The sequence below is a fragment of the Sprattus sprattus genome (assembly GCF_963457725.1).
Source record: "Sprattus sprattus genome assembly, chromosome: 21".
NCBI classification, from domain to species: Eukaryota; Metazoa; Chordata; class Actinopteri; order Clupeiformes; family Clupeidae; genus Sprattus; species Sprattus sprattus.
The window spans coordinates 1315977-1332447 of record NC_137919.1 but is presented as its reverse complement, the minus strand read 5'-3'; the positions used below and the strand labels follow the sequence as shown (position 1 = coordinate 1332447).

Genomic DNA, 16471 nt, shown 5'->3' with positions numbered 1-16471 from the left:
GGAGATACTTTCTCTAGATGACTCAATTATAGTATAAACTTGAACCTAGATCTAGATGACTAAAATGTATAGATTAAAGGCTGCAATATGTAGACATACCCAGCTGTAGACTAACCTCATGATGGCATCCTCCACATTCCTAAAGAAAAAGACAGATTGGGGATGACCAACATGGTGGGTGGTTGCTGCATTAACCTTTGAATGAATGTATCCTGTTAGCTTTACTATCATACTGTTTCACAAAGTCACATTTATTTGAAATCTGCACAAGTTAAGACAGAGTAACACTGACCTACTATGTGTCTCAAAAATCCCTATCATATAATCATGCGGTGAAAAGCAGGTTTTTACTTGTTCTAAATAACTCCAGTCACCCCACATCCTCAATATTAATACATATCATTTTTGGGGTCATTTTAGGAAGCTATAAGGACAGCGATGGACAGTCACTGATTTATATCATTTTGCAATGTTTGTAAATAATTGCAAGTCATTATGACACGAGGACAATAGAAGGGCGTCTCAGCCATGCAGTACAATTGCGTTTTTGACCTTGAGTTGTTTTTGGAAAGAAATGTAGTGAGTGATGTTTATTTCTTTACAATGTTATTTCTTTTCTTAATATTTTGTATAAAAAAATATGCCTGTTGGAACCCTTCAAATTATTTTGTATTGCCATATTAAGTTAGCACAGACTTGTGCTTGAAATATATACTGGTGTAGTTAAGGTTACAGTTAGTTACATAATAAACAAATATAATGACAATTTGCTTCACACTTCAAATATTTATTCCCAGCATTGTGATACATTGTAGGATCTTATGTTTCCCATAAAGTACACCTAAGTATAATAAAGCAAAGTTTTGTTCAAATGACAGAATTCAGAATATCCAACTTACTAAATGACAAATCTAAATTCATCACATTATTTCTGTATTCTTCCTTTTGGCAACTCTGCAACCAGGCATTTTGGTACCTCAAGTTTAATCAGGGGTTCCAAAAGGTAAGCAAGACCTGCAAGCAGACAAACAGAAAAAAAAACACTGAGATCAATACATATTACTGAGATCAATACATATTGCCTATAAACCCACTGAGATCATGACACAACAACACAACACTGAGATCATGACACAACAACACAACTCAACACTGAGATCATGACACAACAACACAACTCAACACTGAGATCATGACACAACAACACAACTCAACACTGAGATCATGACACAACAACACAACTCAACACTGAGATCATGACACAACAACACAACACAACACTGAGATCATGACACAACAACACAAATCAACACTGAGATCATGACACAACAACACAACTCAACACTGAGATCATGACACAACAACACAACACTGAGATCATGACACAACAACACAACACTGAGATCATGACACAACAACACAACACTGAGATCATGACACAACAACACAACTCAAGACTGAGATCCTGACACTAGAGGAACAGAACAACACAACTCAACACTGAGATTATGACACTAGAGGAACAGAACAACACAACTCAACACTGAGATTATGACACTAGAGGAACACAACACAAGGGACCAATAGATCAGCCCAAAATTGTATTCCTTAGCCCCAGAACACTGTAAACAGAACATTGACCTAAACTGAATTAGAAAAACGGTCAAGTTAATGTATAACTATCATCTGCTGAAAATATCTCCACAACTGAACCTCTATAAAATCTTATGGTTAGGCTGCCATAAAATAATGATAAATGATTAACTTTTAGTCTGCTAAGAGTAGGGTATGCAAGTCGATGGTGAGGACAGATGTCATTGAAAGGGATCGTGTCCGCACAAAATGAAGGGAACTCTCATTCTGCTGTGTCTTCTTGTCTCCTGGGTGTCTGGGCCTGCTGCAACAGCTGTGCTGGATCCAGACGTCCCCTCTGAAGATGGACACGGGACAGAGAACAGTAACGAGATTCAGAACTACAGCACCCAGAGTGCACCAGAGGTCTGTCAGCTCAGCACCTGTGAGCTCCTGCTTAGGACACTGGGGACCATGCAGGGGAAGATGAGGGCCCTGGAGACCAGGCTGGAGGCCAGCGAGACAAAGGCAGTGGCCATGGAGACGAGGCTGGAGGCCAGCGAGACAAAGGCAGTGGCCATGGAGAGTGAGCTGCAGACCAGCAGGAGTGAGATTGAACAGTTAAAGAGGGAAAATGCAGGTGAGTTGATGGGCAATAAATACTAAACTCCAGAATAAAATACACGTATGCCACCTATTTCCCAAAGAGCTCTCTCTCTCTCTCTCTCTCTTTATATATCCACCTGTGTGTGTGTGTGTGTGTGTGTGTGTGTATGTGTGTGTGGGTGTGTGTGTGTTTTCCCAGCCAAGGTAGCATTCTCCGCTACTGTTGGGGGTCATGGAAACACAGGACCATATAACGTACGGAAAACTCTAAAATACAAGAATGTGCTCACCAACATAGGCAACGCCTATAATCCATCCACAGGTATATGTAAACACATGCAAAAGTGCATGTTGAACATGTTTGATTCATTTTACTGAGGAAAACATTACTGAATTAATACGGAAGGATGAATCTATATGGTTGCATAAAGGCTACTTATTTGTGATTGGATTTGTCCTGCATATATTTATTTAGTTTATATGTGTGTCTTTTGTCTGTTTAAGGAGTATTTGTTGCCCCTGTCAGAGGAATCTATTATTTCTACTTCTGCTACCATGCTAGCCAACTGAACAGGGCACTTTTGTCCTTACACAAGAATGGTCAGCTCATTGCCACTACTTCAACTCATAAAAGGGAAGATGATACGCCACTGAACGGATCCAATGGTGCTGCATTGCAGCTGGAGGTGGGGGATCATGTCTATGTCATTCTTCAAGATCACAGCTGGGTTTGGGATGGACCAAACCATAATACTATGTTCACTGGCTTTCTGGTCACCCGGTTGTGATATGTACAACCTGCACAAAACTGTATTTGAAACACATTTATACATCTTCAAGTTCAAGTTCATATTTGAGAGTAATTGGCAAACATTGCAAAATACTGAATGTGAATCACTACAATTCAGATTCTGATTAAGTAAAGGCAAGGCGAGTTTGAGTTTTGTTGAAGACCCAATCACTTCTTCTGAGATTTATTGCTTGTACAAGTGTAAAAGAAACCCAATGTGTTGAGTTGAATATACCGCAAGTGTCAATTCAGTGTTCCTGAATCTATGCATTCATTTTAAATATTAACTGAAGTACTAAATGCTAAGATATGATAGCATTCTGTCCTTCTGTTGGGGCTTATGTACTGGGTTAAGTGTTAGTTTTGTTCTAACGTGTGTTTTGATTTTGAAAGCGACCTTTTGTCGGCAACTTTGAGTTTGTGAATATGTATGGTGAATCAGTTTTCTAAATGTGTTGGTATTATATATGGCATTTGATAATATGAATTCACTAGATAAAGCAATTGTGTTGGTTTTTATTTATATTCATACGGGGAACGGGGACCCAAGATTCTGATAATTAAATATAGAAACACATTTTGGAGCAGACACTAATCACTGGGCAGATCTACCACTTACGCTAATGTTGAGACAAATGTATGAATATACATATGATTTAGACAGAGACAAAAGTCTTTTACCAAACAACCTTCAAACATAATATAATAATCCAACAAATACAAATGAATCAATGTCAAGACATTTCAAAGATAATTTCCTAACCACTTCATAACCACTAAGGGGCAGTGTAAGAGTAGGCTCATTTCATCACCACTAGAGGGCAGTGTAAGAGTAGGCTCATTTCATCACCACTAGAGGGCAGTGTAAGAGTAGGCGCATGAACATGTTGACACGTCTGAGAGAGAACACAACTTGATGAACTTTGATACGTGTTATATGGACACTAAGCTGGGTATGTGCTGACAGTTACAAATTGGACTTTTAGTTGATCAAAGAAGCTAATAATTATAAATAAAAAAAGTGTCTGCTAAACACCTAAAATATAAGCTATAACCCAAACTATAAAATGTAGAACATACAGTATGGGATGGGATACAATTTTAAGTAAAAAATAAAATTATAATAATCATTTATTTCAAAATATAAAATGAATTATAGTTATTTTGCACCGTGCACTGCCATATTTCCATCTGTCAAACCATATGTTTCATGATTCTTTTGCACACCAACATACAGACACATTCAGTTACATTGACAACACACACATACACACACACACACACACACACACACATGCACATAAACATGTTCTGAGGCACAGGTCAAAGTTCACCAAGGCTAAGCTGAGAGAACAGAGGAGGAGGCTGGAGGATCTAGGCAAAGGTACAGTTCAATAGAGACAGCTTCAGCGTAGGTAGCTAAGGATGAGGTTATTTATCTGGTAGGCAGTTGTATCTTAAGGGTCTTACAGAATATAACAACAGCAACATTAACAGAGTTAATATCAATAATGAACACATTCATGATAAGAAGAGGAAGAAGTAAAAAGAAGGTTAGAGTTGCACAACTGATGTTTATAGGATGCTGTAGGATGAGGGAGGGGGTCTTCAAATGGGTCTTAAAATAAGCCAGGTGTCTCCTGATCAAATAGGGTTAGGCAGCTCATTCCAATGAGGAACCACAAGGGGGGAAAAAAACAACTGGAAAACTACACTACTAGTAAAAGGGTTCTCAGTCCTGTCCCTGTGGGGCCAAAGAATGCTCCAGACACACCTGAATGGTATTAGTGCCATTACAATACTCTTAAAGGCACAGTGTGTAGTTGTTAGGGTCAGTTTTCATAATGATGCTTTCATTAGTGTAGGCCTATACTTACCTGTATGAATGTTTGTGTTTTACATAGGAAGAGGGTCCTCTCCTACGGAGTCCACCATGTCTCTACAGTAGCGCAGAATGGACAAACAAAAACACTGGCTTGATATTTGGCTTTTTGCATTGTTATGGCATTTGACGGCTGAAGTTCTCGCACACGCTTGTGAAGGGAAGGGTATTCAGCTGGTTGCAATTCAGCAACTTGACCACTAAATGCCACTAAAAACTACACACTCTACCTTTAATTAGGCTAAAGCAGGATAAAATAGCTCTGATGATATGTGTGAGGAATATGCAGAGATTGGCACCAAATTAACATTGAGAGTATTTCAGAGTAGAAGGAGTTACACTAGTAAAACAGCTAATTTAATGCTTTGTCACAATTGTTGTCTTGAAGAAAGGGTGATGTTCTATTTTCCTACAAAAGAATGGGAAATCATATACTATACCTACACACGAAACTACTGTACTTTTCAGCTTTTCACATTTGATCCCCCCCCCCATGTCTTCGTTTTATTTATGTTCTTCTCTCTCTCTCTCTCTCTCTCTCTCTCTCTCTCTCTCTCTCTCTCTCTCTCTCTCTCTCTCTCTCTCTCCCTCTCTGTCCACAGCCCAGCCTAAGGTAGCTTTGGCAGCAGTGCTGGAGAAAAGAGGATATGTGGGCCCCTCAAACAACGCACAGGCCCAAACAAATCTGGCTAATGCATACAACCCTTCAACAGGTGAAGACAAAACGATTTAGCAAATCCGTTGTGCTGGACCTTATCCCAAAAGCATCTGCCATTTGGATGACATACTTTTAATTATTTGACAGTTTTCATGTCTTTACAGCTGCATCTTCACTCAGGGGTATTTATAGTACCAGTCAGGAGGGGCTGCTCGCTTCCATTTAGCACGTTCTGTTTTATTCACAGAGTTCAATACTGGAAAGAATGCCTGTCTGAGCCTCTTCAGGAATAATAGTTTTTTTGCTAACAGCCTGTGATCACACTTCAGACAGCTCTGGTAACTGAGCCACAATGTTGCTGGAGCTGAGCGACGACACTGTGTGACACTGTGTGACACTCCACACCATCGCTGTGGTCTTTGATGATGTCTGTACCCACAGCTACCTAAAGGGATTCCTTCTCTTTCAAGACGACTCACAAGGGAGGCTATCTTAAAACAACAGTATGCAGACATATGTAATAACTGTATTGTACTAAATCAAAAAATGGCCATGATATGTCATCAGATATTAGGGAAACGTGCTAAAGTGATATACTGGCCTCTCCGACAACTATGATACAGCCAGTATACTGGCCTTTTAATATTTCAGTTCCAGAGCGGAGTGTTTGCTTATATATTGGCCTGTGTTATCCTGCCCACTGCCCATTTCTCCAGTACCATTTCAACACCAAGGGTTGCCAGATAAGAATCAAGTTCAACACCAAGGGTTGCCAGATAAGAATCAAGTTCAACACCAAGGGTTGCCAGGTAAGAATCAAGTTCAACACCAAGGGTTGCCAGATAAGAATCAAGTTCAACACCAAGGGTTGCCAGATAAGATTTCAAGTTCAACCCCAAGGGTTGCCAGGTAAGAATCAAGTTCAACACCAAGGGTTGCCAGATAAGAATCAAGTTCAACACCAAGGGTTGCCAGATAAGAATCAAGTTCAACACCAAGGGTTGCCAGGTAAGAATCAAGTTCAACACCAAGGGTTGCCAGATAAGAATCAAGTTCAACACCAAGGGTTGCCAGGTAAGAGTCAAGTGGCATGCAAACCCCCATGGAAGGAAGCAAAACAGAGATAATGTTTGATCCTACCTGGCCAAACAAACAGTCTAAAAAAAAATCAATTAACGAACACGATTACACTATACATTGAACAAATACTGATGTCCAAATACAGTAACGTTACTCCTGCCAATCACTATCTATTAGCAAATTGACGTTGTTTTGGAATAGCAACCATAAACCTGTTTTAGAAGAGATTATTACATTTTGTCTTTCTGTCATCCTCTGCCTCTTTCTCTCTGTACTCTGCGTCTTGGGCCAGGACCAGGAACCGCACTCCCTCTTCTCTGTGTTGCTCTTCCTTTAGAACCTCTGGTGCTTGTACCACTAAGACCTCCACCTCCTCTCCCCTCTTCCACTGTCCCTATAGCTTGTCCTCTCTGCCCTATGTCTCTCGTATCAGCGCCACCTGACAGTCCTCACTGGTTGCCCTTTGAGGGCCCTACAACATAAGTAAGATCTGCATCAGGCTGCAACAAGGAAGAAGAGTAAGCTAGTTCTCCGAAATAGATGTCAAATTATTTATATGTTATCTATTAAATTGAGCAATATATTATCGTGAGCTTTCAGTCTGAAGAGAAGGGTGGAGATAACGTTCTCTAATATTTTGAAATTGGACTGCAGTACCAATTTAAAACGCTTGGTGTCAGTGCTACATTTGGCTGTTTTAATAATTTTTTCAAGGAAGTTCTGATGTCATCTTGTAATTCATTTTGATGATACACGTTTATTTTAAGGTCTAATTAACACGCCTGTTGTTCCCAATAGTATCCCATGCTAGGAACTATTCCGTTCTCTTCTTCCACGCGGAAGCCGGCTGTGCCTAAACAACAGATTGATCCTAACTTCTGATACTCTGTGTCCTCCGAGAGATAAATAAATATAAGCTACCTGTCAAACCAATTGATTGGCCGTCCCCCTCAACTGATGTCCACAGGCTTCAGGTCAGACTAACCCTATCACCTATTCACTGATAATTAAATTAGAACATAGCCTACCTTCACCACTCTAACAAACCACGAATATTCGGATGCGTGAACTCCTTTATTCTGCCTGTTTCAGCTACAGCTTATAGACATATTTCATCAAATAGTGAAATGGCACCACTTCATTCACAGTGGCGGTCACATTAACAGTGGGCGACTTACATACAGAACAATTAACCGGTACAACATGCATACAAACATTTTAACAATACACAAACACTTCCAGTATATTAACCAATGCATGCTGGGAAGTTTCGCTCGTCCATGACCCCCGAACTCTTTATTATAATATTAAGCATAAACTATCTGTATCATGTTTTGTCCCATTTCCGATTTCATGAAGAGTTCTTCCAGATGGTTTTGTTTATGTGTTTAGGACTTGCTACAACTTGTAATCTCTGGCAGAAATAATTCTAAGAAACAATGTATTTATACAGTAGACTGGACAAAAAAACAAAAAAAAAACAACAATCTATTTCAAGGTGGATTTCAATAAAACGAGACTCAACGCACCTTTCACGCAGGAGCGTCACTAAAGAGCAGTAGAGCAACTTCAGAAAGTGAAGCATATCAGCAAATCTCCGTTTCTCCCATATCTTAATTAAGTTTCAACTATCATCATTTGAATCCAATTCCTCATTTGTTATAGGCCTACTGAGTTGATGACGGCTTAATACAACGTGTTCAATGTTCATAGCGTACTTAAGAATGTTCATAGCGTACTTAAGAAGGTATACATAGACAAAGGCCACACATAGGCTACACAATCTAATCGTACTTAGGGAATGTACAGTTCCACATGGTCTGAATTCAGTTGCGCAGTATAAGATATACCTAGGTCTAGGATATTATGTCGAAAGTTAAAAAGGATATTTGGTTAACCAATTGTAAACAGGTCTGAATGCATGTAAAAGTATGTGTTAAAAAACAGTAACTGTGCTGAAAGTTGTGTAACAGCATTCAAATGTCATTATATTGGATACATGTCAAAGTTCTTATTGTTTATTCATTTATTTTACACTTGAGGAAAAAATGGAAACTTTGAGTGCAGCGGCGGTTTGGAGTCAGACTGTAGCGCTCTTGTTAAGAAAGCGAAGGGAGGGGTGCACAACTGACATTAGGCGACAGGGAAAATTCCCTCTCTCTCTCTCTCTCTCTCTCTCTCTCTCTCTCTCTCTCAGTTCTTGCAAAGTTTGGAAATAGCGGTCAGTGAGACGCAGAGAGGGAGCGGACAGACTCGGGCTCCCGTTACAATGCTGTCGTATAAACTACTCGGGTAAAACCAAGCTCATGTTTGCTAATCTTTAGACACCTATATGTCGTGAAAACAGTCGTTTTCGGGAAACAGCGTTTACGAAAGGTGAATAGAGAAATGTGGAAGGTCCAGGAAGGAACCGACAACCATGTAGGCAATCCAGCCGTCTGACTTGAGTCATGGTAAGTCCCCTGGTATGCCGTTGTCGGAACCAGTTTCCTGCCTTTCCACTGAAACATTGGACGCCTGCTGCGATACAAAGTTGGCTGAAGAAAAGTTTTCTTTGCATTGAGCTAATATAGACAAAATGAAATTGAAGTTGATACTGCACATTGATGTACGACCAACGCCGTTGCTGTTTTGGCAGCCAATGAGGATCTGCAGATTTGGCGATGTGTAGTATTGGCATGCATATCTTTAGCTACCATTTGAGCTTTTATCAGACTTTACAAAACTACTTTGCTTATTGTCGGGTTACATTATTCTTCTTCTTTTTCTTCGTCTTCGTCTTCTTCTTCTTTTTCCCTCTGCTTTCATGAGCACGAGTGTCTGAAAACACTTTAAACTCAAATATTTAACCTGTTGTAGTGAATGTGACTTACATAATTCACCTGTGTTATAGTGTGGTTCTACACACCGTTGTCAGACCTACATATGAATGTATAATGCATACTGTATGACTGACTGTTACGGGATCGTTGTCCCTTTAAATATCCATTGTTGATTATGACGTTGCCTGTTTAGTCACGGTTCAACGCCATCTTGTTTATCGGATTTATGCTTGTTAAATTAAACGAGTCACAGACTTGTGTACTCAACGTGAGAAGTTGTCTCTGTTGTATTAATGCAATTTCCACACTGGTGACCCCGATATTTGTTTGCTTGACGTTTTCACAAACACGACTCGAACATGGCCGCAAACGCTGTTACTCTCAAACTCCCCGAATTCTGGGAATCGTCAGCGTCGGCATGGTTTGCCCAGACTGAAGCGCAGTTCGCTTTGCGGGAGATAACCGCAGATACAACACAGTACTATTACGTTGTGTCAGCTCTGGGAAACTCAACAGCGACCCGAGTGGTGAGTCTGCTTAAACATCCTCCAGCTGATGGGAAATATGCAGCGCTCAAAGCCCACCTGTTAAAAACGTTTGAACTGTCTGATGCTGAGAGAGCTAGCAGGCTTTTCTCCCTCCAAGGACTGGGTGATAGCAAACCATCTGAGCTCATGGACCGTATGCTGGATCTCCTGGGTGAACACCCACAGCATTTTCTTTTCACCCAACTTTTCCTGCGTCAGCTTCCTTCCCAAGTCAGAGCTGCATTGGCCAACACCACTATCACTGACTGTAGAAAAATGGCAGAAGAGGCTGATAAATTTTTTCTTGCAAGTCAAGGGCACGGTGTCATGGCCGCCCTTATTCCCACGCACGTCACTCCGGTGACAATGGAGGATTCCACACTCGTCGCGGCGACCTCTTCTCGTCGGCAGCAGCCTTCAGGGCGGCATCAGTCTTCAGGCCCCCAGCAGTCTTCTTCAGGCATGTGCTTTTATCATGAAAAGTTTGGACCAAAGGCCCTTAAATGCCGTTCGCCATGCAGTTTCGGCGGGTTGGGAAACGCCAGGGCCGGCGCTCAGTGGCCATGAGTGTCGGCCGCCTAGGCAGGCTGCTTTTTATCCGGGACAGCATCTCCGGACGACGTTTCCTGTGCGACACGGGTGCACAGAGGAGCGTACTGCCTGCATCCCGTTTGGACATGGTGACTGACAGCCATGGCCCCCCTATGGAAGCTGCTAATGGGACCCCCATCCGCACGTATGGCATGAGGTACGTTGAATTGAGTTTCGGAGGGCATCGGTTTGGCTGGGATTTTGTTACAGCAAAGGTCGCCGTTCCCCTCCTTGGCGCCGATTTTTTGTGTGCGCATGGACTGTTGGTGGATGTCAAGAACCGCCGTTTGATCGACGCCATCACGTTCTGTTCATATACGTGCACGCTTAGCGGGGCTGACTCCATTCAACTGTCTAGCATGCTATCCATTTCTGATGACTTCAACCGTTTACTGGCTGCTTTTCCAACACTCACTCAGCCCACTTTCTCCGCGTCTGCCGTGAAGCATGGTGTGGAGCACCATGTAGCCACTACTGGTCCACCCGTCTACGCCCGCGCTCGGCGCCTCGACCCGACCAAGCTTGCCGTCGCCAAGGCTGAGTTTTCCAGCATGGAACGCCTTGGCATAGTCCGTCGATCCGACAGCCCGTGGGCGTCACCCCTTCACATCGTCCCCAAACCCGGTGGCGGCTGGCGCCCATGCGGCGACTACCGGCGGCTCAATGAGGCAACGACACCTGACCGATACCCAGTCCCGAACATTCAGGATTTTTCAGCACATCTGGCAGGAATGGTGATTTTTTCAAAGATAGACCTCGTCCGGGGCTATCATCAGGTGCCTATGCACTCACTGGACATCCAAAAAACGGCTGTGATTACGCCGTTTGGCCTTTTTGAATTTTTGAGGATGCCGTTTGGCCTTAAAAACTCAGCCCAGTCTTTCCAGCGCCTTATGGACTCTGTTTTACGAGACCTGCCTTTTCTTTTTGTATATCTGGACGACATTCTAGTAGCGAGCACGTCCAAAGCTCAGCACCTGTCGCACCTCCGAACACTTTTTGAGCGGCTCAGCCAGCATGGCTTGATTGTTAACCCTGCCAAGTGCCAGTTTGGTCTCTCCACCATTGATTTCCTGGGACACAGAGTCACCAAAGACGGTGCAGTCCCTCTTCCATCAAAGGTGGAGGCAGTCATGCAGTTTCCGCGCCCACTCACCGTGAAAGCCCTACAGGAGTTTCTCGGCATGGTGAACTTTTACCATCGATTCATCCCTCGAGCCGCTCGGCTCATGCAGCCCTTGCACGAGGCCTTGAAAGGTAAGCCCACGCATGCTGTGGACTGGACTGAGGTCATGTCCAAGGCTTTTGACGACACTAAGGCAGCCCTAGCCCACGCCACCATGCTGGCTCATCCTTCAGCCACAGCCTCAGTCGCCATCACCTCGGACGCCTCGGACTACGCTGTCGGTGCCGTCTACGAGCAGTGGGTTGGCGGGGCCTGGCAGCCGCTTGCCTTTTTCAGCCGCCAACTGCGTGCCAACGAGCGAAAGTACAGCACCTTCGACCGAGAGCTGTTGGGTCTCTACCTCGCCATCAGGCACTTTCGTTTCCTGCTGGAAGGACGACACTTCACCGCCTTTGTCGACCACAAGCCGCTGGTTTTCGCCATGGCAAAGGTGGCCGAGCCGTGGTCCGCCCGCCAGCAACGTCATCTGTCCTACATCTCCGAGTTCACCACAGATTTACAGCACGTGGCCGGTAAGGACAACCAGGTGGCGGACTGCCTGTCACGGGCTGTGGCGGGGGCAGTCCATCTTGGCCTGGATTACAGCCGCATGGCAGCGGACCAGACCACAGACCCAGACGTGCACACCTTGAGGACCTCGACTACAGGTTTGAAAATAGAGGATGTGGTTTTTGGTGAAGCCGACACCACGCTCCTGTGTGACGTCTCCACAGGCAGTCCTCGGCCAATTGTTCCCACGGGGTGGAGACGACGCGTCTTTGATGCCATCCATGGTCTCTCCCACCCTGGTTCGAAAGCATCACAGAGGCTGGTGGCGGCAAAGTTTGTTTGGCATGGCCTCAAAAAGGACGTCAGAGACTGGGCCTCCACCTGCCTTGATTGCCAACGGGCCAAGGTACACCGCCACACTAAAGCCCCGTTAGAGTTGTACCCGGTGCCAGAGAGGCGGTTTGACCATGTCAACGTGGATCTGGTTGGCCCTCTACCCTCCTCTCATGGTTTCACCTACCTGTTGACCATGGTTGACAGGACCACCCGTTGGCCCGAGGCTGTGCCACTGACATCATTGGCATCTGTCGAGATGACACGGGCATTCATTGGTACCTGGGTTGCCCGTTTCGGCACCCCTTCAGACATATCCTCTGACCGGGGCGCACAGTTCACGTCTGAGCTGTGGAACGCGGTTGCCCAGAGCCTTGGAGTGAAACTCCACCGCACAACTGCATATCACCCGCAGGCTAATGGACTCTGTGAGCGGTTTCACAGGTCCATGAAGGCTTCTCTCCGTGCCTGCCTCAAAGACTGCAACTGGGTCGACAAGCTACCGTGGGTGATGCTGGGCATCAGGACTGCACCGAAGGAAGACCTACAATCCTCATCCGCGGAGCTGGTCTATGGCCAGCCACTGCGGGTTCCAGGGGATTTTGTTCCTGCCTCCACCGTTCCTTGGTCAGCGGCCCTCCAGCGGGCCACGCTACTGGACAATGCGAGACTTTTCGCACCAGTCCCTACTTCCCATCACGGCCTCCCTCAGTCGCACATCCCTGCTGGGCTTAAGACGGCTGAATACGTTTTTATTCGCCAAGACGCTCACAGAGGACCACTACGCCCACCCTACGAGGGCCCATTCCGTGTTTTGGAGACGGGAGACAAACATTTTGTGGTGGACATGGGCGGTAAACCGGAGAAACTCTCCATTGACCGCCTCAAACCAGCTCATTTGGACGTGGCTAGGCCTATTGAATTGGCCCAGCCCCCACGACGCGGGCGTCCTCCAGCTCTGCACCCACCCCCTGCTCCCCGCCCTCCAAAAACTCCCACACTCCATGCCCCACACCCGTGTCAGGGCGGGACACCTGCCACAGTAGTGTCTCCTCGACCCCCTGTTAAAAGCCGTTCTGGCCGATTGATACGACCACCTCGCCGATGATATATTTTTTTCTTACATGGTGAATTCTGGGGGGACGTGTGTAGTGAATGTGACTTACATAATTCACCTGTGTTATAGTGTGGTTCTACACACCGTTGTCAGACCTACATATGAATGTATAATGCATACTGTATGACTGACTGTTACGGGATCGTTGTCCCTTTAAATATCCATTGTTGATTATGACGTTGCCTGTTTAGTCACGGTTCAACGCCATCTTGTTTATCGGATTTATGCTTGTTAAATTAAACGAGTCACAGACTTGTGTACTCAACGTGAGAAGTTGTCTCTGTTGTATTAATGCAATTTCCACACTGTCACCTTTACTTAGTCTCACATGCTGCCTTAAAGTGTGCAACCGCGTACACCAAAGCATTACAGCATGTAGCGACTCTGCACAGACACGGTTAGGTATCTGTTGGATCACTGCTGGCATCCATGCCTGGCTTGGCACAGTAGCCTCTCTCGTTCTGCCATAGGTTATGCGATGCCGCGGGCCAGCCTACTCTTTGGGTACAATGGTTCTCCGAACAACTTTCTCTGTCGCTTCCTGCGTGTGTTGACTGTCAAAACAGAACATTGCCTGCTGCGTAAGAATGGGACTGAAGTGTGTGTGTGTGTGTGTGTGAGAGTGTGTGCGTGTGTGTGTGTGTGTGTGTGTTTGTATTACCCTGAAGAATGTGCTCCAATGGGTCCATTTGAAAAGGAAGGTGGAAGGACATTCCAACAAGTGAAATGGGCAGGAAAGAGTTAGAAAGATACATAGGTAGATAGAGACAGACAACTTTTAATTCACTTTGGATGAAAGGGTCTGTCAAATAAATACATGTAATGCACATAAACGTAAAGACAGCGAGAGAGGGACAGACAATGACAGTGTGTGAGAGAAAGAGGCAGAGGGAGAATACTACTCTTCAGACAGGGAGAGAATAATCCCCTTTTTTAGTGTTGTGCCTGATGTTTGGTGTGTGGGATAGGGTGGAGTCCTTTGGCAGACTGAATTGGAGAGAGACAGAGAGAGAGAGAGAGAGAGAGAGAGTGTGAGAGAGAGAGAGAGAGAGAGAGAGAGAGAGAGAAGGGAAAGGGAGGCCTGTTTTATTTCGGGAGGCTTGGGGAACCATGGCAGTGGTTTGGGTGATGCTGCATTTTCCACAGGCAGACCTGAGAGCCAGAGGGAAAGCAAGTGAGGTTGAATGAAAGAGAAAGAGGGAAGCGAGTGAGGTTAAAAGAAAGAGGGGAAGCGAGTGAGGTTGGAAGAAAGAGAAAGAGGGAAAGTGAGTGAGGTTGAATGAAAGAGAAAGAGGGAAAGTGAGTGAGGTTGAATGAAAGAGAAAGAGGGAAGAGAGTGAGGTTGGAAGAAAGAGGGAAAAAGGGAAGTGAGGGAGGTTGAGAGAAAGAGGGAAAGAGGATCATATAGGAGAGAATGAGTGGAAAGGAGGGACTGGACGTTGGATGGAGGAGAGGTTAAAGGAGGATCCAAAGTGTGCACGCGCGCCAACACAGATGAAGGCACACACACACACACACACACACACACACACATTTGTGCCAGGCGTTAGCCACATCCAGTCGTGCTTCTGTCCTTTCCAAATAAAATCAAACCGAAATATCTACAATTCAGTTTTGCTCCACACACCATAGAGAGTCATATTGAAAACATTTCAGCAGTAGAATATGTGAGGTGAGTTGTTGTGGATCTTGTGGATCATAGATAATCACAGCTATGATGTTATTTATTATAATGGACAGCATTGAGTGATCTTAAAATTTGACTTAACATTTAAAAGAAAAAAAATTCATTCCAACATGGATTGTGTTGCACACATCTTGAGTACTTGTTCTGTTATCATAGATTTATTTTCCTTTTTTTCTAAATAAAGTAGTTCCCTCACAAGTAGGGCGTTGCCATGGGACCGACAGTGTCAACAAAGAAACAAATGTTATTCTCATTTAGGCTAGGCTTCTGCATGTTCCTCATAACTCAACAACAGTGTCCAGCACCATCAAGCCTACATGCTTTTCAGGAAAACCATAGAGCTACTGTATATAGAAAGGGAGCAATTACACTCAAGTAATTATTGACTGCAATATTATTGATTTGTATATCATTTAAACAGGAACTTAACCCTTCTTTGCCTGTGAGCACTCATAGTTACTTGTGTGTTGTAAACCCAGGGAGTGCCTACAGTGAGGTGAGTAGTCTAAGCGCTCATAGTACTCGTGTGTTGTAAACCCAGACAGTGACTACAGTGAGGTGAGTAGTCTAAGCGCTCATAGTACTTGTGTGTTGTAAACCCATAGAGTGTCTACAGTGAGGTGAGTAGTCTAAGCGCTCATAGTACTTGTGTGTTGTAAACCCAGATAGTGTCTACAGTGAGGTGAGTAGTCTAAGCGCTCATAGTACTTGTGTGTTGTAAACCCATAGAGTGTCTACAGTGAGGTGAGTAGTCTAAGTCCTTGTGTGTTGTAAACGCAGAGAGTGTCTACAGTGAGGTGAGTAGTCTAAGCACTCATAGTACTCGTGTGTTGTAAACCCATAGAGTGTCTACAGTGAGGTGAGTAGTCTAAGTGCTCATAGTACTCGTGTGTTGTGAACGCAGATAGTGACTACAGTGAGGTGAGTAGTCTAAGTCCTTGTGTTTTTGTGAACGCAGACAGTGACTACAGTGAGGTGAGTAGTCTAAGCGCTCATAGTCCTTGTGTTTTTGTGAACGCAGACAGTGACTACAGTGAGGTGAGTAGTCTAAGTGCTCATAGTCCTTGTGTGTTGTAAACGCAGAGAGTAACTACAGTGAGGTGAGTAGTCTAAGCGCTCATGTGATGAACA

General features: G+C 44.3%; 2 protein-coding genes across 2 annotated transcripts in view; both read left to right on the top strand.

The window, feature by feature from the left end:
- Positions 1-1842: 1842 nt before the first annotated feature.
- On the top strand, positions 1843-2966 carry LOC308382420 (cerebellin-1-like; the record flags this gene model as incomplete). Its single annotated transcript, XM_080860144.1, has 3 exons — positions 1843-2212; positions 2378-2500; positions 2683-2966. The coding sequence occupies 3 exons, from the start codon at positions 1843-1845 to the stop codon at positions 2964-2966; spliced, it is 777 nt and encodes a 258-aa protein (XP_080716270.1).
- A 6000-nt stretch (positions 2967-8966) lies between these two features.
- The window catches only part of LOC308382446 (uncharacterized protein KIAA1755 homolog), a 37452-nt gene continuing 29947 nt past the window's right edge, over positions 8967-16471 (top strand). Inside the window, exon 1 of the mRNA XM_080860174.1 lies at positions 8967-9041. Coding sequence (XP_080716300.1) covers positions 9039-9041 — 3 coding nt within the window. The 5' untranslated portion in view covers positions 8967-9038. The remainder of the gene's footprint in view (positions 9042-16471) is intronic.